The 21999-nt window shown below is 44.0% G+C and overlaps 1 protein-coding gene across 1 annotated transcript; it reads left to right on the top strand.

Moving 5' to 3' along the window:
• The first annotated feature begins 11454 nt into the window (after positions 1–11454).
• On the top strand, positions 11455–15958 carry LOC119521832 (zinc finger and SCAN domain-containing protein 5B-like). Its single transcript, XM_037820509.1, has 4 exons — positions 11455–11826; positions 13645–13851; positions 14752–14905; positions 15201–15958. The coding sequence occupies exons 1-4, from the start codon at positions 11455–11457 to the stop codon at positions 15956–15958; spliced, it is 1491 nt and encodes a 496-aa protein (XP_037676437.1).
• Positions 15959–21999: the final 6041 nt, after the last annotated feature.

Genomic DNA, 21999 nt, shown 5'->3' with positions numbered 1-21999 from the left:
CATTTCATCTCCCCAAAAGGAAACCCCGTGTCTGTCATTCCTCATTTTCCCAGCCCCACAGCCCTAGCCATCACTAATCTGCTTTCTGTCCCGATGGATTTGACAACCAGGCAAAAATATTGTTTTCACTGTGGCAACATATATACACCACGTGAAATTTTCCATTTTTACCATTTTTAAGGCTACCCTTTGGTGATATTTATTACATTCACAATGATGCATTTCTTTGTTTTTTTTTGTTGTTGTTGTTGTTTTTGTGGGAAAATACTTTTCTAAAGGTCCTCTATCCCAAGTCCCCCAACTGTGCACCTGTCAGATTGGCTTTGGGCTGAAGTTTCTGAAGTTACCTGGACCTTTTCATGACCTCAAACAAACTCTACCCATATAGCAATAATTCCCCATCATCCCTCCACCAGGCCTGGGGAAGCCCCAACCACTTTCTGCCTTTATGAATTTGCTTATTCTAGAGAATCAATGTCCTTCTGCATCTGGCTTCTTTCACTCAACATAATGCGCTCCAGGTTCACCCACATTGTAGCACTGATCGTAACTGTTTCCTTTTAGCGCTGAATAATATTTTGACTTTTGAGTCTTGCCTTTCCCCTTTGCTCTCTCCAGCAGGAGGCAGCAAACTACCACCCGCGGTCTAATCCGGCCCACAGCCTGTTTTTACACAACCCACAGGTTAAAAATATTTTTTTGCATTTTTATATAGCAGGTAAAAAATTTGAAAGAAGAATAGCTCATGACGTGTAAATGAAATGATATTCAAACTTCAGTGTAAACACAGCTTTGTTGGCTCACAGCCATGCCCATTCCTTCATGCGCTGTCTGTGGCTGCCCCTGGCCACGGTGGGGCGAGGACAGCAGTCGCAAGAGAGACCTGTGCCTGCAGGGTCTAAAATATTTGCTGTGTGACCCTTTACTGGGCAAGTGGCTCTTGCAGTGGGGTCCCGGCCATCAGCATCACCCAGGAACCTGTGAGCCTCGGAGATTCGTGGGAGAAGGAATCAGCTTAACAAGCCCTCCAGGGGGTTCTGATGCTCGCCAAGGTGTGTGCAAAGAGGCTCAACCTTGACTGCACGTCAGAATCACCTGAGGAATCTCCTGACGTCCCACGGCCTCGGCCTAACCTAAGTCCACTTAAATCAGAGCGTCCTCGTCTGGGACGCAGGCAGCAGTGGTTAAAACGTCCCAGGTGCGTCCAGGTGCGTCCAGGTGCCTGCTGAGGGTTTACTCGGTGGATTCACACTAAAGGGAGTGCCCACTGAGACTTCATCTCCTCCTCGAGGCCCCTGGAGTAAATCGGATTATTAGTGCCTGGTCCAGGGCACCTTGCTGGGCATATCAGTGACAGTTAATCCCCCTAACCCACGTTTCCCAACCTTGGCACTACTGACATCGTGTCCGGGAGATTCTCCCACACGGGGGCTGCTCCGAGCCTTGTGGGGTGTGTGGGGCGTCCTGGCCTCTACCCACCGGATTCCGGCAGCCCCTCCCCAACCCCAAATGCTCCGGACCTTGGGAAATGCTCCCGGGGACAGAATCACCCCTTGCTGAGGACACTCAGCCTAAAGGGACGGGAGGTCACAGGCAAAAGAAGAAGAAGGAGACAACAAATTTATAAGTAAACACAAAACAAAAGAATAAAAACAAACTGGGTTACAAAAAATAATAATAATAAAAATTTAAAAAACTCGATTATGGATATTTTCAGAAATTTTCAGTGTTAGGACTGTAGTCCAAGAAATATATGTAAGCATAATAAACATAGGGGAAGAAATAAATGAGGAAGCAAAAATAGAAATTCATGAAAAAAAACACAGTTGAAAAATTAGTTAAGAAAAATAGATAGCTAAAATAAAGAACACAATATGTGAGACATATGATGGAATTAACATAGTACAGGAACATATTACAGAGTTGGAAGATAACATTGGGGAGCAAGAAAGTGTAAAGAAGCAAGCACAAACATTAGATGATATTCCCAAAAGGAAGGAGGGAATAAAGATGGAGAGGAAGGAATATTTAAAGAAATAATGCAGATAAATTTCATAGGATTAAAGTTAAAAGACCCCAGGTTGAGAAAGTAAGGCAAAAAAGTAAAAATTTACATCTAGAAATGAAAGAATGAATTTTTGAATTATCAAAAACAAAGAAAATTCAAAAATCTTCTAGACAGAAAAGGCAGATAGATCACCTTCCCAGGAACAATTATTAGGCTTTTCGGTGGCAACACTGGGTGCAAGGAGACAATGAAGCAATAGTTTTTAAACATGGGGCTGAAGCAGTAAATACAGCAAAGCCTCTGATCGTAAGGAGCTTCCAGTGGGTGGTAGGCAAAGACCAACAACAAGGAAAAATGCAAATAAATGTATAATATATGTGGTGCTGGTAAAGAATATGAATAAAAATAGCTGAGGTTCCCTGTGGCTCTTCAGTGGGGCACTTCTACTCCCCGCGGGACATTTGGTGAAGTCTGGAGACGTTTGGTTGTTCAACAGTGTGGGGAGGGAGCTACTGACGTCTGGTGGGAAGAGGCCAGGGCCGCTGCCCAACATCCCACAGTGCACAGGACGGTCTCCCAGCAAGTAGTTATCTGACCCGAATGTTGAGGCTGAGAAACACTGCTGTTGAGAAACCACGGTGACAGGAGTGGGAGCTGGGTGATTCCGCACACCAAGGTCACCCTCTCCGATGAAGACGTCATAGCCTTGAGATCTGAACCCGGGTGTGGGTGAGCCTTCCTGACAGGGGGGACAGCATGAGCAAAACCCCAAGCCAGGGCCCATAGGATTCTCCCAAGACCTGGGAAAGTGAAAAATTGGAAGTTAGTGTGATGGTTGAACTCAGACCTGTGGGGAACTGAGTGCTTGGCGGGGGGATTAAATTGAACAGTAATGTTACCAAAGGCAGTGGATTCTTTGCCCCATGTGCTCAAATGACCAATTCCTGAGACACCCAGTTTCAAAGAGAGAGTTTTATTGCTGGAGAGCAGATGGGCTCTCGGCCCAAAATCTGTCTCCTCCAACTGCAATAATTCTGATAGTTTTACAGTATCAAAAGATGGGCAGGTTTTAGGATAATGAGCACAATGGCTCCAGCTGATGAAATTAGAGGTGATCTAATTATTGAGCATGCACAGATTGATTACATGCTTAGTCACAGAACGTATGTAAGAAAATGGCGGCCTTAATATGTTGATGGGCATGATTTCTAGCATTATAATGAGGTATAGGTGACTTGTGGGTTAAAGTCCAAGCTACTGTGTGTGTCAGGCAGACCCATTCTGGTTATATCCAGCTTCAGTTACCAAGATAACTTTGGACTTGGGGTGGGTTAGTTCTGGGCTGACCCAAGTCCCTTCATTAATAAATTTTAGGAGCTGTCCTTAGTGATCATAAGACTCTAAAGTTGAAAAACTGCATAAAATGAGTAGAGGTGAAGGTTAGTCACAAGCCTTTTACAAACACAAGGGCACGAGATAAAGTCTGTGCAATCATTATCAGAGATCAAGGCAGCTGGATTACAGTTCAGAGATTCCAGTTATTTCCCTGTCTACTTTAATATGCCAGAAAGTAAAAACGAAGTAAAAAGAATGATTCAGTAGTCATAATCATCCCTTAAATACTATCTTCTAGGTTACAGTAACAGCCGTAAAGTTCTAAATTAATAGATTTAGAAGAGGATGAGGGATGGCATCTTGACAGAACACATTAAGACATGAATTAACTTCAGGCTGTGGATCCCGACCACGACGGTCATGACTTTGGGCGTGTGTAAGGAGTGTGTGCCCGAGGGATCTGCTCGGTGCCACCCCTCTGCCTGGCACTTATGGGGCAGCTGCAGCAAGTCCAAGAGGAAGAGCCGCGACATGGTAGATACCAGTGACGGGAAGTAGTGGGTGGATCTGATTAGCCTGGAGAAATGGATTCGTTTTAATGTGGATGTTGAATAAGGCAAGTGCTCTCAGAGAAATCACTCATTCACCCATTCGGGGAAATTTCCAAAACAATAAATAATTATGACACAGAGTCAGGTGCCAGGGACTCTGATACATGAAGCAGATCCAGTTCCTGCCATGGTGGGTTCCATGGCCAGTGGGAGAGACGGATGGACGTCTTGGAATATCTTGAAATCACTTTTTGCGATTGTGTCAGCATCAGGGGCTGCCATGGGAGGGTTTTCAAGGAGGTGCCACGTGTTTAACATAAATGTTCACATTCAACAGACCACGAACACGAGAACTTCAGAGAAGGGGAGAGAACAAACTTCCAGGCAATGGAACAGAATATGCAAAAGATCTGGGTCATGAAAGGTTTGAGTTTGGTGGTTCTGAATGAAATAAAACCAAAGCAGCTAGTCTGGGCCTGCAGCACAGAGTGAGGTGGGCCTGGTCAGAGCACACTGAAGTATTCAGGAACTTTCTGGGTGTAAGGACAGATTTCAGGAGAGTGACAGGCTCAATTTGCATGAAAATTATTTCAAGGGTCAATTGACACTTAATGGATCAGAGCAGAGGGGGCCATTAGGGCTGATAAATTGCTTTTTTGTTAAGTAGAACTCCCTGAACCTGAACCCTACCTACTATGGAACTCTAAAAAGCCTGGATGAAAAATAAATTTGCCACTGAGGGTGATTCCTTCACAGCCAACCAGCCCCCCGCAGCCCGTCTCCTCCCCGTGTGGGCCGGGCCTCCCGATGCTTTCTTCCCCAGGAAGGAGGTAAAGCGCCCTATAGCCCATAGCACCACGTATCCTGATGTCCATGAGCTATTAAACGTAAGTAAGAGTGTGCAGTGCCCATCATCTGAGGCTGTCAGTGGGGGAGCAAGATGATCATGTGGGAATGCAAGGAATACTTAGCATCTGAAAAAAAGGAAACAAAGGGCTTATTCTGAGCTGGGTGATTTGGGGCAAAGCATTTCACCTTGCTGGTGTTTGTTTCCATTAATTGGAAGTCCACAAGGAAGGCGGATGCAATAGTAAGCAGATACCAGAAACTTGATTGATCTATAATCTTAGGATGTGTCTGGTGGTTGGGATGGGTCAGGCAAAGTTTACACTAGAGGGTAACTAGCTGCCTCAGCTTGCCTGGGACTGAAGGGTTTCCTGGGACACTGGACTGTTAGCACTAAAACTGGGAGTTCTGGGCAAAAATGACCACAAACTGTAAGATTCTATTTATAAAAAATTCTAGAAACTAGTGACAGAAAGAACATCAATGGTGGCCTGGGGATGGAACTGGGGAGGGAGAGGGATGGCAAAGGGGTGTGAGGAAACTATTGTGGGTGATAGATAGATATGTTTACTCTCGTGATTATGGTGATGGTGTCACAAGTTTGTACAATATTGAAATTTATTCTGGATATATTTTAAAAATATAGGCACAGTATTTTTTGACAGATTGAATGTGGCATATGGGGGAAAAATGAAGAGTCAAGGATGATGCCCCAAATAATCATTTTGCCTGAACACCTGGGACAGTGGAGCTGCCTTAACTGTTAGGGAAGATGGGGGGGGCAGGGGGGCATATGGGGGAAATGGGGTCTGTTTTGGATGAGCAGAGATTGTGATGTCTGTTAGATGTACAAATGGAAAGATCAAGAAATTCCAAACCCATGTGAGAGAATGATTGTGGCTATACATTCTTAGGAGAGTTTTATTTTCTACTCATACAGAGAAAATCGTGTTCCTCATTATTTTCTCTTTGAGTAGGGAAGGGTGGGGACATTTTTCCACCCATCCTCTCATTGAGTGGGTGACTTTCCAAAGTTTCCACTTTACCAAGCCTCTGTTCACATGGAAGGAGGTGGCTGGTTTATAAAGCTCTGGGCTTTGTGGACATGGGACTCAATGGAACAAAAGAATCTGGGAAGATGTTAACGGCAGCAAGAAGGGGAGGAGGGTGCGGTCCGTGTAGGTGTCTGAATCCCAGATTTTGATGGTTATGTGAGTTCCAAAAACGGAAAGTTTCAGAACATGACACTGGGGGAGGGTAACCGGGGCAGAGCCGTTAACTGGGGTGTGGAGGAAACAGTTCTCTGCAGCCAGGGTGATGAGCAGTCAAATACCTGGATGTTGAATTGACAAGGAAGATTTCAGTCTGGGAAAGCAGAGGAAGTCTGCAAGCCAAGGTACAAATTCTTCTGTGAATGAGGCAAAGAAACTGGCCAAAAGAGGAGGGTAAATATGGAGCTGATGGGAGTCCTTTAAAGTTAGATGGGAAAATGCTCTCTGGAAGCAGTGAAGGAAAGCAAGGAGGACAGACCCCGACTTGCTGGGGGGTCTGCAAGAATCATAAGGTTTTCCCCCATAAGTGTGGTGCTGCTGAGGTGGGGTCTTCAAAATTCAGCCAGCTCTCAGGGAACTTGAATGGGGGAAGGAAGGATTGAAGAAGGATCTAGACAGTCTGTAGACTGAGGAAGATGGGTGGCTTGAAGGTGAGGGATGCGTTGTGGAGGGTGGTGGTGGGTGTACGGTCCCATGGGGAATGTGAGCTGAGAGGTGAAGGTGACGGGAGCTGATGGAAGTAGAGAGGTGGGTCTTTGACGAATCTTGAAGGACCCAAGTGCCGTGGGATGAGACAGTCGGTGCATGCTGCTCCTCGTCCCATCCCACGTGTCGGAACTTGGCCCTCTGGAATTCTCCACTCCACTCTGACTCATCTCCACACCTTGTCAGTCCCATTCAGTCATGGTGGACAGGCAGCATGGAGGCCCCACCTTTAGAGAAACAGCTTCCTGCCCGAGATCTAGAAAGAGAAATAAAAAAACTGTGTTCCAAAAAGAGAAGCTACACAGGAGTGAAAGCTATCACCACCTGAAGCTGGAGCACGAAGTATCATGCCTTCAGGGTGATGTTTCTGTCTCAAGATAAACATGGATTCCACCAAGCTCCATCTTTCTTGAGTATCAAGATTTAGTCCTCTCAAGTAGACACTGGAGTTGTCGGTTCTCCAGGGAGCTTAGACACATCTCAGACTTGAAAACCTGGATGACATAAGGACGGTTTTAGGCACAGGCCGTTACCTCCTGTTGGAAGGTCCAAGGACGCTATGGCTGGATGTAGTCCTTGCAGCAACAAACAGCTCTCAAAATTACTCATTTACATTTTCTTTACCCAAGAAAGATACCCTGTATCCATTAGAAGTTACCTTTATATTCTGAAAAATTGAGGATCCCAGAGAGCTTTGCTTTATGTAGAATATAACAATATTTACTTGTTTTCAAAGTTAACTTTGCATATGGCACAATCATAAACCCATTACATGTAAAATAACATTTCCTGAAGGAAAAATTTTTATTCTTTTAAACAAGATAATTCTAGCAGGTCGTCTTTACATTGAAATTTTTCTTATGCACAGTTGGCTGGTAATAGTGTTTGCCTTTGATCCCTAGCCAGATGTTTGTGCGCCATAGGGGAAGGGATCCGATACTACAAATGTGTCTTTTAGGTTTAAGATGTCAGGCTCTAAGGCAACCTCGTGGCTGGCTGCTACCTCAAATTATCTCCAGGTCTGCTGCCTGTGGGGCGCCATCTTTCCTGGGTGCCAGGTATGGGTCGTGAAGCAAATCAAGTGTCTGTCCTAACACCGTGGGACCATAAAAGGCATCCCTTGCTATGGGCTCAAAACTAAATGAGATTTCCATGTGGCGGGCTTGGTTACGGCATGGCGTGACTTCTTTCTTCGAGCTCTCCCTTTGAATCTCAAGGATCATTTTTGGAAAACACTACCAATAATGAAGTGCATTTATTTTTTGGGGGGGGGGTGTGGGGGAGGGTCTCATTCTTCTAAAACAAGCCTCCTTTTCAGTAAAAAGTGGATACCCCATCTGGTTTTCTTTTAAACTTTTAATTTTGTGATAATGTTATACTCAAGTAGAAGTTGCAAAAATAGAGCAGAGCACAGCTTTCCCAATAATTACATTCCACAAAACCCTAGTGAAATTACCAAAACTGGGAAGTTGATAATGGCACAGTGCTATTAACTAAATAAAAGACCTTATTTGGATGCCCCATTTAACCAGAGCAAAGACCACGTGGGACTCTGGGTGGGAAAGAAAAACCAAACAGATCAATATTTCCAGGGATATATTTACCATCAGGCATTTGAAGAATGCATTTTACCTGGGTAGGGATCCAGTCATATAATTAAAACAATCTCAGGTAAAACAATTGGGTGCCTTCCAAATTTAACCATTAGGGCCAGAGTGTGTGAATGGATTATGTTGAGACAAAAGAGGGGAGTTCAGGGCTTCTTAGACTTATGTAAATTAGACATTTTTAGCTTAGTTGAGAATTTAGAGCTGATCTAAGATTGAAGTCATGAAGGCTGGAAACAAGAAAGAGATAAATTTCAAGAGGGGAGGATGTTTCAGGGGTTGGGTGGGTGGATGGTAGTATTCAGAACGTTTCCAGTTAATTCTGGGTTTCACCATTAACTCTGGCACTTTGTAAGAGCCTCGGTTATAAAGAAAATGACCAGAAAGCATCAGGAAAGAATTATCACAACTTTTTGAAAAACAACCATGTGTGAGGCACTTTACTGATACAGTTTTATTTAATCTTCAAAACAGCACAAAAGAATAATTACCCCATTTTACTCACAAGGAGTTTGAGCTTTATAGGCTAAGGGCTTGCTTAAGATTCCCCAGATAACTAATGCAAAACCATGTATTTAAACCAGAATCAGTCTAAAACCAATAGCTATCCAATTCATCTTAAATGGTAACCAAAAAAGTTTACTCTGAGTTTAAAACAAACACTATTTCGAGTGGATTTGGGTTTAATTTAATTGACACTCTGTGCTTCTAAAAATGATAATCTAATCTTGCCCAACTGTTAATTTAAAATTCACTATCGACTCAATGATCCCCACAATAAAATCCAGACCCATTATTAAGGCTTTTCAGAACTTATAAGACCAGTTAGGACCCCACTCATCTGGTGCAATCTGGGGTCCATGGAGGGGCTCAGTGATTCTGTAAAACCCCCAACTGGATTGCAGACGAGTATCTATGTGCTTTTCTTTGGTTTCCGTTATATTCATAAAAGCGTAGGTGACCCAAACTGGTTAAAAAGTGAGACTCTATTCCCTGACTCCTTCAAACTCCTCAGACATATGATAAATAATTCATTAGACCAAGAAAACCAAGACTGTTTTCCAAGTAGGCTTATTTAATAAATTAATTTTCTCTCGGTTGATTTTAATGGGAAATTTAATCAACACTGATCACGTAAAGTGGGTTCCGTTTAAACCAATCACCAATCAACACGCTGATGAGGTAACAGGAAGAGGGGGCTGGGCGTTTCCCCAGCTCTGTATAAATAGAGACATTTCTGCTTGAAGCAGCTTGAGAGCAGAGCTGAGGTGGAGGAACATTGGTCGAAAGCAAGAAGACAAGAAGGAGGTGAGTTATGGGTGGAGGTATCTGAGGGGGGTTAGAAATCAGGGTGGATCAGGGTGGATGGAGGTTGGTTTCAGAAAGATTTGGGTTTATTGTCACCATGCATTATTTCTAAGACCTTGTGAAAGCAAACAGATCGCCCTTGTCCCCCAAGGATCTCATATGTAAAATGGAAATAATGTTAATATGCTCATGGTGTGGTTTATACTTTAAATCAGGGTTTCTCAACCTTGGCGCTATTGACATTTTGGGCTGCATAATTCTTAGTTGTGGGGGCCCCCTGGCATTGCAGGGTGTTGAGCAGCACCCTAGTCTCTACCAGTAACACCCCCCGCCCCGGGACAGCCAACAGTTTATCCAGAGATTGTCCCATGTCCCTCGGGGGACACAACTGCCCCTGGCTGAGAACCACTGCTTTAAACAAAAACCACTAAAACTCATTAATAATGTTCCAGGCATGTTATCAGCATCCTCCTATTTTATCCTCAGACAATTTAAGAAGTAGGTTTCTACTGGCCCCATTTTATAGAGAAGGATGCTGAAGCTTGGAAGAGTTAAATGATTTCCTCCAGACTTTTCAGCTAATTAGGGATAAAGCATGAAATTAAAACAACCTCAGGCTGAAACAAGTTTCCCAAATGAGCTGAACGATGAACAATTTGACTGTTAGGAATTTTAGGCGAAGGTGTTCCCATTGAATTACTCTGTGTGGTGTTTGGTTTCCCTGAGATCTTTCAAAAGTACAATCTAACCACGTCACAGAAAGCATCACTGGCTTTTTACTCCCTGCTGGGTAAAGTCAAACTTTTAATTAAGGACCATCAGCCTTGTCTGGAGGCCCTGGTATGTTCACTGGTAAGTTGAATTTCCCCAGAATCGCATCCTAAAATGTGTGCCTGCTTTTATTTTCCCCCTGTAGTTCCATTGTTTGCCTTAATGTGAAAGGGACTCAAACTGATTAAAAATCACTCGTCTAATCTGTGCCTTATCCGAGATTTCCATTACCACGAACCCACTTTGAGTTCCCAGAGTTTCAGGCTGTTTTTCCTCATATCTCTAAGCTTTTGCCTGTGTTTTGCCACCATCCATAGGAAGCTCTGGAGCCCCCCACCTCTTCTAGAGTTGCCAACCCATCTCCAATGACCTTGCCCAAGACCCTCTCTCTCAATTCCTTCTCTCTCCATTCCTTCAGTTTGGTTCGCCTACTCATGGCTAAAGGAAAGCAGGGTTGCATTCTTATATTTGCTGTACTTGGAATAAAACTGATGTTCGGAGAGTTTCATAGGCTCTTGCTTTTTAAAGCTAAGATTTGGACCTCCTGAAACCTTTTTTCTTACAATCCTGCTTTCTGAAAATTTAAAAGAGCATTGGCTTTTAAGTCCATTTTCTGGGATGAGATTAAACGTATCCATTCAGGAGTTTAATTCTCTTAATCCTTCCAAGATACTTCTCTGCCCTCCCTTCCCTGGAGCAAATGAATGTCCTGAGTTTAACAAAATGTTTTGAGGGGGAAATCTTAGGTTAATATTTCCCAATGTTCTGCATAATTATGACTAACATAGCTTTGCCTTATATCTTAACTTGATGCAGAGGTATAAGAACTGACATTATTCTCAAAACAGATTTTAGGAGCTTCACATATATCATCAGATTTAATTTATCATAAAGAACAATATTACCCCAGTTTACAGATGGGAAAACTGACCCAACTTTTGCACATTGAGAGCTCAGTACCTAGTGGGCCATTCAGACACTTAAATCAGTATGAAGAGTAAGAGGTGGACATTGGAAGAGTAATGGTGTAGATTAATTTCCACTGCACTAAATACAGTACCAGTGGGGGGTGAGGGATTTGAGTGGTTGGAGGGAGGTGGAGTAATAAGTCAAACTGATCTTGTCCATCTTTTTTTAATTTCCAGACTGCTGAACAAGCCGTGAACCTATTCCTGAGGAAAACCAAAGCAGAACCCTTTAAATAGGTCTCAGTTGGATACCAGCTTCTGGAAGACATTGCTCACAGTCACACTGGAAATTCTCCACTAACCATGGCGTTTTCATCATCTCAGGAAAAATCCGGTAACAGCCCTGGGTTGGAGCCACTGCAGTTTATATCATCCCGAGAAACCGATCTTGGGAAGCAAGACTACAACTCTGAGACTTGGCACATGAGCTTTAGAGGCTTTGCCTGCCCAGAGGCTCTGGACCCCATCAGGTGTCTCAGGACACTCTCCGAGCTCTGCCATCTATGGTTGAGGCCGGACCTTCACACCAAGGAGCAGATCCTGGATCAGCTGGTGATGGAGCAGTTTATGATTTCCATGCCACTGGAACTCCAGGTCTTAGTCAAGGAGAGTGGTGTAAAGAGTTGCAAAGACTTGGAAGAGATGCTAAGAAATAACAGGACACCCAAGACGTGGGTGAGTAGGACCTGCGTGATTTGTGTAGGGGACAGAAAGCTGGGAGGAGGCTGCAAGGTGGAATCAGACTAGACAGAAAATGGGTCTATTCCAGGTCAATGGTTCTTAACTGGGGGAGTTTTTGCCCACCCCCACGGGACAGGTGGCAATGTCAGGAGACATCTTGGGTTGTCATGACTGGAAGAAGGGTGCTACTGGTCTCTATGGGAAGAAGCCGGGGTGCTGTTAAATGTCCCCAAGGCACAGCACAGCCCTCCACAGCAAAGAATTATCCAGCCCCAAATATCAGCAGTGCCAAGATCGAGAAACCCTAGTCTAAGTCCATTTTTCGGCAAAATCACCCTTAGGTTGTTAACCATAATGTGTTTCACCAGTAGATGGATCAAGAGCTATTTATTGAGAATTTTCAATGTTTGGTATTATCCTGACACAATCAAAGTGATATGATTGAAGATCCAATAGACAATGTTTCTATCCTCTGAAGGTTGAACAGAATGGAGTCACGGGCTCAAAGACTATGTTTGGTCCAAAAATGACACTGAAAACACCTCATATTTATAAACAGTAAAGCATGAAGTGGGAGAGGAGAAAAAAATATCTGAAGATGTAAGCTGAGAGAATGCTAATATTTAAGGTTTAGGTAAGATGGACAGAAACCTGGTAAGAAAAGGGCAATGAGGTGAGAGAACAAAAAAGTTCTAATACCCAGAAGTAAAGGGAAGGAAAAAATAACAACACAGAGAGCAGCAACATAAAAACTCAAATTAAATAGTACTTATTGCAGTTCAAGCACTCGTGTTAAGTGAATGAATGAATTAAACCCTCATAATTTCATGAGGAATGTACTATCCGTCTCACTTAACTTGTGCGGAAACTGAGAACAGGCAGGAAAATGCAAACAGTGATTAAGGTACCCGGTGAGTGGTTTTGCAACACAGGCAATCAGTTTCATGAGTGCACGTTTTTTATCATCACCCTGTCCTGCCACACATGGGGACAGATGTTCCGGAGACCTCGCAAAAGAGGACACCTAAAGCCAGTCCATTGGTTTTTAAAATTTCAATATTGTTGGAGATTCTCTTAAAAGAACCTCTGCTTGAATAGAGGTGGTGGAAAGCACAGAGAGAGGAGGGAAGGGTTAATGAGCCTTGTGGCTATGGGAACCAGAGTCCTCTGGGAGGACGGCCGAGTAGGAAAGCAGAGGGATGGCCTAGTCTTTGCTAGGTCAGGGTGTCTCAGTCTTGGCCTCACTGACGCTGTGGGCAGGACCCTTTGCTGGGTGCCCTGTAGGGTGCTGAGCAGCTTCCAGCCTCTACCCACCAGAGGCCAGAAGCACCTCCCTCAATTGTGACAATGAAAAATGCCTCCAGACACTGCCAAATGTCCCATGGGGCAAAATTGCTCCCAGTTGAGAAACACTGGACCAGGTCAGTGGGAACATGTTTCATGGAGGTGGTTTGAGTGTGTCTGAATGCTTTGGAGAAAGAGTTAAGGAAGGGAGGGGAAAACAGGAGCAAAGACCAGACGTGTCTGGGAGGTGATGGGCTCTGATGCATTGGGCAGGGCCTGGGGCCATGGCGTCACCTTTTGCTCTGGTTTTATGGGGAAATAGGCTCATCGATAGGTAATTTTAGAAGTGGACGGGATGGAATTGAGGTGGTTCCCACACAGCAAAGAAGACAGATCTTAAACAAGTAATTAGAGTAAAGTTTGAGTGTTTGATTGGAGGCATATAGGATGTACGAGAGCTGTATTCAGGTTCTTATGGGGAGTCTGATTTTGTTTTTTTGTTTTGTTTTGTTTTGTCTTTTTCCACAGTCCATTGTCTCCTTCCAAGGACAGGAATTTCTTCTGCGAAATTCGGATGTTCAAATGGCTGAATCCAATTCCAGTGATGTGGATGAGGTGAGCCCCTTGCCTGGGAGTCCCTGCTCCCCTGTGAGTGAGACACAGCTGGAGAACCACCAGAAAGTTCATGGAGAGCTGCAGGATTTGCCAGAGACCAGTGAAACATCAAGGGGGCAGGTGAGTGTGTGATGCCCTGGTCTCTAGGGAGATTCAGGAAAAGGTGCTTGATTGAAGCTTTGAAAGTAATTGGGAGATTCAGCATGGGGTGGGATCGGATCCATGTACCCCAGAGATTCCAACATACGCATTTCATCTCTAGACATTTATGATCCATTGGGGGAATGAAGACTCATAAGCCTTCCCCCAACTCCACCACCATCAGAGCCTTTAACATACAGGTGGGGAGAAAGAGGTCAGTTTCAATGAAATGTGCCAGGTCCATTTGCCACAATGAATTAACTGAAGGCAAATTTTCCCATAGTCAGTTTTCTCAAGGCATTGCATGAAAGGATAATTGTCAACATGACCAGTTTTCTGAAAATTGTCAGTTCCTTAAATTAGAGCAGTGGTTCTCAACTGGGGTGATTTTGCCCCCAGGGCATATTTAGCAACTTCTGGAGACATTTTTGTTGCCTCAGATTGAGGGGCACTATTGACATTAAGTGGGGGGTGCTATTAAACATCCTACAATGCACAGAACAGCCCCTCCACAAACAAATTGATCCGCAAATGTCAGTAGTGCTCATGACCTAGTGTCATTTTGCTTAAAGAGTCAGGGGCCAGGAGAAGTAGGGATGCCTGGGATAAATATGCTTAGAGAATGAAAAGAGTGAAACTATAAGGTTTGAACTTGATATAGAGATGTGGTGGGCACAAGTTAATGACAGACTTGGAAATTAGTTGACGATGTTTATTGGGGATAGCAGGGTGGCCCATAGGAAGTCTGGACACGTTCACAAAACTGTTATTTGGAAAGTTGTATCACAGGGAAATGGGAAGCATGGGGAAAGAAGGGGCAGAGCTTTCCGTGCCCCAATCTAGACATGTCAGTGATTACATTTGGTTCCCCATTTTCAGGGACATGAAGTTCTCCTGCCAGAGGCCATTCCTGGGGGCAATGAGTCGGAGGATCTGAGACCCAAGCAGAACTTGGGAGAGAACCTCATGGAAGAAGATAGGGAAGGGCAAACAAAACTTAAAGCTCAAGAATCCCCATTGCCAAAGGGTCTTGGTGAGTACGGAGACTAGGGTTTCAGGGGGAGTTACTGACTCCCTTCCACAGTGGGGTGGGGCTGGGTACAGCATTACCTTATCTCTGGATAGTAAGGGAGTTAAGAGTTGGCTCTTGAATGTGGAGTCGTGGGCATCTCTGCCTTTCCAGGGTGTCCTGCAATCAAGTCTTTTTTTAGGCTTATGAGATGGATTGGGAAATCTCAGCAAACAGCGATGTTTTGGTTCAAATGAGTTTGGTATCATTGAAAATACTCTTTATTAAATGCTGTGTGTTGAATCCCTTCTTTCAGCAGATTCCATGAGGGCAAAGGATGGGAAGAATCCTGAGGAAGGAATTTATATTAAAAATGTGAATGCTGACATATATCCCACCCATGTTTTGGAGAGTGAAGTTTCTCCTCAGAGTGGGAACAGAGAAGAGTCTTGTAGGATTCTGAGAAGTTCCAAAAGAAGAAAACCAGACAATACCTCTATTTCTCAAGGACAGCCTCAAGAAGGAGCCAAACATTTGGACCAAAATGAATTCCTAAGACAAACTGGGTTAATATCAGTTAATTCACCAACCACCACAAGACCAACCAGCTATCCTGCTGGCCAAGGTAAAGAAGCAACCGGAGCGATACCGTACCAATGTGCGGTGTGCAAGAAAGGATTTCAGTATAAGTCTCAGTTCAACATCCACCAGAGAACACACACAGGAGAAAGACCCTTTAAATGCAATTCCTGTGGGAGAGGCTTCATGCAGCCTTCAGACCTCAGGGTTCACCAGCGAATCCACACCGGAGAGAAGCCATACAGATGCGAGCTCTGTCACAAGGAGTTTACCCACGAGTCCACCCTGCATGGCCACAAGAGGATCCACACCAAGGAGAAGCCATACGAATGTAAGGACTGTGGGAAATGCTTCAGCCACAGGGGGAACCTCAACGTTCACCAGCGCATCCACTCTGGGATGAAGCCATACAAGTGTCTCGTATGCAGCGAAATCTTTCGCCAGCTGGGAACTTTTAAGCGTCACCTAACAATACATTCAAGAAAGACTTCTCAATGATTCTGTAACTACATCCAGGTCTTCCTTGCTAAAAAGGAAGTTAATGGTGGTTTGTTACCTATATGTTAAAGAGAAAATAATGTGTATCACACAAAGCACTTACAAGGACTCCTTTATACAATAGGGGCATCATAAACATTAATTACAAGGATCTTTGAATCATTATTTGTCCTCTGGAGTGGTTTTTGTTCCGTTTCATTATGTCCTATTATTTTTCTACCATCTAGATTTGGGTTTATACTGCTGTCTTCCAGTGAATGTGAGCCTCATTAATTTTCAGTCTTTCATAATGAAATTAAGGCTATTTGTTCTCCCATTATCCATGATTTCATTGTAAAATAGGGTGATTCAAATAGGGTGGCCAGATAAAATACAGGATGCCCAGTGAACTTTGAATTTCATTTGAACAACAAATAATTTGGGACTTACACTAAAAAAAAATTGTTTTTTCTGAAATTCAAATTTTAGAATAGTTTTTGATTTAAAGAAAAATTGTTAGGATTGTAGGCAGAGTTCCCATATACACCACACAGTTTCCCCTATTATCAACCTCTTTTTTTTCTTTAAAAAAAAGCAGTTTATTCACACATCATACAATCCATCCAACATGTACAATCAGTGGCTCTCAGTATAATCACAAAGTTGTGCTTTCATCACAACAATCAATTTTAGAACATTTTCCTTGCTCCAAAAAGAAAAATCTCATACCTCTTACAACCCCCTATTATTGACATGCAACACCGGTGTGGTGCCTTTGTTACAACCGACGGAAGGCTATTAAAGTATCACTATTAACTATGGTCCATAGTTTGTATTAGGTGTATTTTCCCCATATCCCACCCTATTATTAACACCTTGTAATAGTGACATATATTTGTTCTAGTTCACAGAAGAATATTCTTGTATTTGTACTAATAACCACCTTCATCATACACAACAGGGTTCACTGTGTTAAGCAGTCCCATGTTTCATCCTTTACTTCTCCTTCTAGTGACATACACGACCCTAAAGTTCCCTTTCAACCACAGTCACACACATAATTCAGCACTAATTACACTCACAGTAATGTGCTACCATCACCTCCATCCATTCCCCAACATTTACAATCAATTTTATTAAAAATTCTGCACAAATTAAGCATCAGCCCCTCATTCCCTACCCTCATTCTATCATCTGGTAACCTATATTCTAGATATTAATTCCATGAGTTTGCTCATTATATTTATTTAGCTCATATTAGTGAGATCATAAAATATCCGTCATTTTATGTCTGGCTTATTTAACGCAACATAATGTCCTCAGTGTTCATCCATGTTGTTGTGTGCACAGGACTCCATTCCTTCTTACTGCTGAAAAATATTCCGTCATATGTATATACCACATTTTGTTTGTCCATTCATCAGTTGATGGACACTTGGGTTGTTTCCATCTTTGGCAACTATGAATAATGCCATTATGGACAATGGTATGCAAATGTCTGAGTCTCTGCTTTCAGTTCTTCTGTGTATATACCTAATAGGGATTGCCACATCATTTTGCAGTTCTATAATTAGCTTCCTGAAGAACCAGCAAACTGTCTTCCCCAGTGGCTGTACCATTTTACAATCCCCACCAGTAGTGAATAAGTATTCCTATTTCTTCATGTTCTATCCAATGCTTGTAGTTTTCTGTTTGTTTAATAGTGGCCATTCTAGTAGGTGTGAAATGATATCTGTAAATATGAGTTTTTATAAAAGTGTCTCATGCAACTGCAGGGATGCACTAATCCAAATTCTGTAGGGCAGGATACACGAGTCCAAATTCCATAGGGCAGGTAGCAAGCTGGCAACTCTGACGAAGGTCTTCAATAAACTCCCCAGGAGAGGCTGGCTGGCTGAAGAAGAAATGAAGGTTCTCTCTCTTCTCCGTTACAAGTCTTCAACTAATTGGATTAAATCTAGGTGATTGAGTTCTCACATTGTGGAAGACAAGCCCTTAGTTGATGTAACCAGTCAAGGATGCAGTCAACTGACTGATGATTCAATTAACCAGCCTTCGGGTTTATTAACCATCCACAAGTGTCCCTGCAGTAATGGTTGGGCCACTGCTTGCTTGACCAGACACCTGGGCACCATCACCTGGCCAAGTTGACACATGAACCCAAACAGCACATGTGGCTTCATGTATCCTTTCCTGAATACAACCTGGCTTCTGGCCGAGGGATGGTAGTTTCATTTTTGGCCTGAAAAATTAGGTATATTACAAAATGCAATACAGTTTCCCAGCATCCATTGTTGCCTTCAGCTTTTCCCCAGCTCTGAGCCAGCAGCCAGCGCACCCTCAGCATGCCCCCAGTAGCCAGGTGCAGACACAGAAGTTTTCAGCCCATTTGGGCGCCTGGTAGCCCTGGCAGCCCCCGGCGGGCAAGCAGCACGGCCCGATGCCTTTAGGACTCTCTCTGGCCGGTTTGGCCACTGGCACATCAGGAGCCACATTCCCCGATGCCTCTGCAACCACACGTTGCTCTTTAGAACAGGTAAATCTAAGCCTGCTGTTACACTCCTTAAATTTTTAAATGGGTTCCCACACCTCTGAGGGAAAAAACCAAGTGTTTAACGTGGCCCGTTTCACCCAACCTCACCTGGCACTCGGGGTCTCCATTTCTGTGGGTCTCCCAGTCACTCTACAGTTCAGGGTCTCCCCCTCTTTCATTGCCCGCCTTGGGGGGGGGGATCCTTCCTCCATGGTGTTCTCTTTTGTCGAGGAAGGGATTTGTATGCCCCATACTTGGTGCTTTTGCACGTGGTTGAAGATGTGCTAACTGAATACTACTGGCCTGTATCTTCTCACTTATTCTTGCCGGGAGAGGAGGCTTGGTTCAGATGACTGGGGTGTTTCAAAAGAGAAACTAGATTGAGAAGCTTTATGAGCAATGGTTTAATCAGGAAGCAGAAAACAGTAATTTGAAAGGGAAAGTTTAATAAAGCAGAGGTTGACAAACAATGGCCCATGGCCCATTTTTGAACGGTCCGTGGGCTAAGAATGTTTTTATATTTCTAAAGGGTTGTAAGAAAAAAACAAAGATTATTCAACAGAAATCATTCCATGGCCTGCAAAACCTAAAATATTTATTATCTGACCTGTTTCAGTTTGCTGGTGATGCCATTATGCAAAATACCAGAAATGGATTGGCTTTTATAAAGGGGATTTATTTGGTTACAAATTTATAGTTCCAAGACATAAAAGTGTCCAAACTAAGGCTCAACAAGAGGATACCTTCACTGAAGAAGGGCTGATGGTATCTGGAAAACCTCTGTTAGCAAGGAGGGCACGTGGCTGGCATCTGCTGATCCTTTGCTCCTGGGTTCTGGTTTCAAAATGGCGTTCTCCAAAATGTCTCTGGGCTTGTCTCTCTTAGCATCTCTAGAGCAAACTCTGGGCTAGCATCTTCAAAAGTCTCCAAGCATCTGCTTTCAATGACCAGGTTTTTTTTCTCTTCTCTGCTCTCTGTGTGAGCTCTCTTTAAAGGATTCCAGTGATCTAATTAAGACCCACCCTAAATGGGTGGGGTCCACACCTCCAAGGAAATAATTCAATCAGAGGTTCCACCCTAATCAACAGTCTAATCAGTCTGCCCACAAAATTGCATTAAAGAATATGCAATCTTTTCGGGGGGACATAATATATCCAAATCGGCAATGGCCCTTTTCAGAAAAAGTTTGCCAACCCCCAAAATAAAGAATTAATAACCATGACAGGGACCACCTCTAGAGAAAAAGGGAACTGGAAAGTATACTGGAGGGACGAGGAGAGAACCCCAGTGTTGTAAGCATTGTGAAGAAGCAGGATGGATCCCACCCTACACCCCCAAAATTTGTTTTGGATATTGAGACTGACAAGCCCCACATTCACCAAGAGATTTTATAACTCACACAGTGACGTTTTCTGGGGAGAGCAGGGCAGGCTTCCCAAGCTTGTCCAAAAATGGCTTGAGAGAGCAATGAGAAGAGACTGGCTTGGGGGTTTTAGGTGCTTAGGGGCTGGGGCCAGGGTGAGGGCTTTCACACGTGATTTGAACTCCTGCTGGCATCAGAGGAGGGAGCTCCCAGCTCCTGGCCTGGGTATCAGCTCGCTCAGAGTGGGGCAGATGGGAAGGGCTGGGACGAGGCTCAAACATCACTTAGTTGTGTCATCTCTTAGATCTCAGTGTTATCACTCAGACACAGCTATTTTGGCAAATAATTTCCTTACCTTAAGAAGCTATTACCAAAATCTCTCTGTATGTGTATGGGAACTCTACTTTGCATATTTTTTTCAATAAACCTGCAACTGCTCTAAAAAATAAAATAATAATTTAAAAGTTATTACCTATGCCATATTCTATTCCTCGATATTTCTTCATCTGCAAAATGGGGTAAGAATAGTACCTACCTCCTTGGTCATTTGCAGGATTAATGAGTTAATTCATCTAAAGTCCTGAATGTTAGAGTGCAGTAAGGTTTATAAAGGGGAAAAATCTGATAACTGCCTCTTTTGAGACAGGGGCTTTTAGGGTGAGCAGATGTGATGGTTGTTTCATGTGTCACCTTGGCCAGGTGGTGGTGCCCAGGTGTGTGGTCAAGCAAGCACTGGCCTAACTAGGACATTTGTGGCTGGTCAGTCAATTAATTGCATCTGTGGCTGATTACATCAATGAAGGGCATGTCTTCTGCAATGAGATGACTCAATCAGCTGCATATAATCCAATCAGTTGAAGACTTTTAAGGGAGAAGAGAGAGAACTTTCACTTCTTTAGCCAATGCGCCTCTCCTGGGGAGTTCATCAGAGATCTTCATCAGAGTTACCAGCTTGCTGCCTGCCCTACAGAGTTTGGACTCATGTATCCCCACAGTTGCGCAAGACACTTCTATAAAATCTCATATTTACAGATCTCTCCTGTTGGTTCTGTTTCTCTAGAGAACCCTAACTAATACAGCAGATATTTGATGTTTATTTTGTGTACTTGTAAACTGTTTAAAAATTTGCAGTGAGCTAGGGTCAGGCTGTCATTTAAAAATAACAAGATACATGCAGTTCTTGAAAAGAAATAAAAGGTGTTGACACTCAAACATCAAATAAATAGATTCCGAGTCTTTGTCACTCCAAGGTGGGGTGTAGACCTCTTTGGAGACGCTGGGTTGAAGGCCCTGACTTGGCCGGAGCTGCCCCACGGTCCCTGGGCAAGTCTGGGGTGCAGGCGGGCTGCGGCTGGCGGGTGGGCACGCAGAGGGACCGGGGTATCGGAGGGCTGTGGCAGGACAGTCGCAGGGAGGAGCTGGGACTTGAAATTGCCAAGGGTCCAAGTGCTCTGCTGAACTGGGGCAGAGGCAACACATGCTGTTTCCAGACAGGAGCAATCGGAAATAAAAAAGAGCCCACTGGATTCAGGAACTAGTAGGCCCTCCGTCCTGTAACGTCCGTCCCCCCTCTGCTGGCCCAGCTCAGTACTGTGTTCACTTCCAAGGAGAACAGCGTCCAGCTCCACGATTGCAGAGCAGGGGCTGAAGGGTGGACAGAAGCGGCTGAGGCTCCATCCGCTGGAGGGTGGATTTGGAGCTGAGACGCGGTTAATGGAAAACTGGCCCAGAAGCCCAGCTCCTCTCCCCAGGAGCGGGCCTGCCCAGAACGGCCACGTCATGTTCTGCTCGGCACAGGGCTGGGACCCCAACCCAGCACCGCCTGCTGCCTGTGAGGGTGCGTGATGCTGATTCTGGAGTGTGTACGCGGACGCCCACCTGCTTGCCATCAGCAGCACGTGCCCTCGAATCTGGTCTCTTCGTCGTGATAGAGAGCAAGGGTGCGCTGTGTTAAGGGTACGAGTTTTTAATTACTGGTCTACATTACCACTCCACAAACAAAATGCAGCATAAGAACCAGGATTTAAGTGATTACACTAACCCGAGTTGTTTTGGGGTAGATTGAATCTATGTCTAAATACATGATTAGATGATTTGGCAACGAAGAAATAGCATTAAAAAGCATCTCTGAAGGGCCCAAGGTCAGTGTTTTTAAACTGGGAACAG

This window comes from Choloepus didactylus, chromosome 27 (assembly GCF_015220235.1).
Source record: "Choloepus didactylus isolate mChoDid1 chromosome 27, mChoDid1.pri, whole genome shotgun sequence".
Lineage (NCBI taxonomy): Eukaryota > Metazoa > Chordata > Mammalia > Pilosa > Megalonychidae > Choloepus > Choloepus didactylus.
This window is presented reverse-complemented; position numbering and strand designations above follow the sequence as displayed.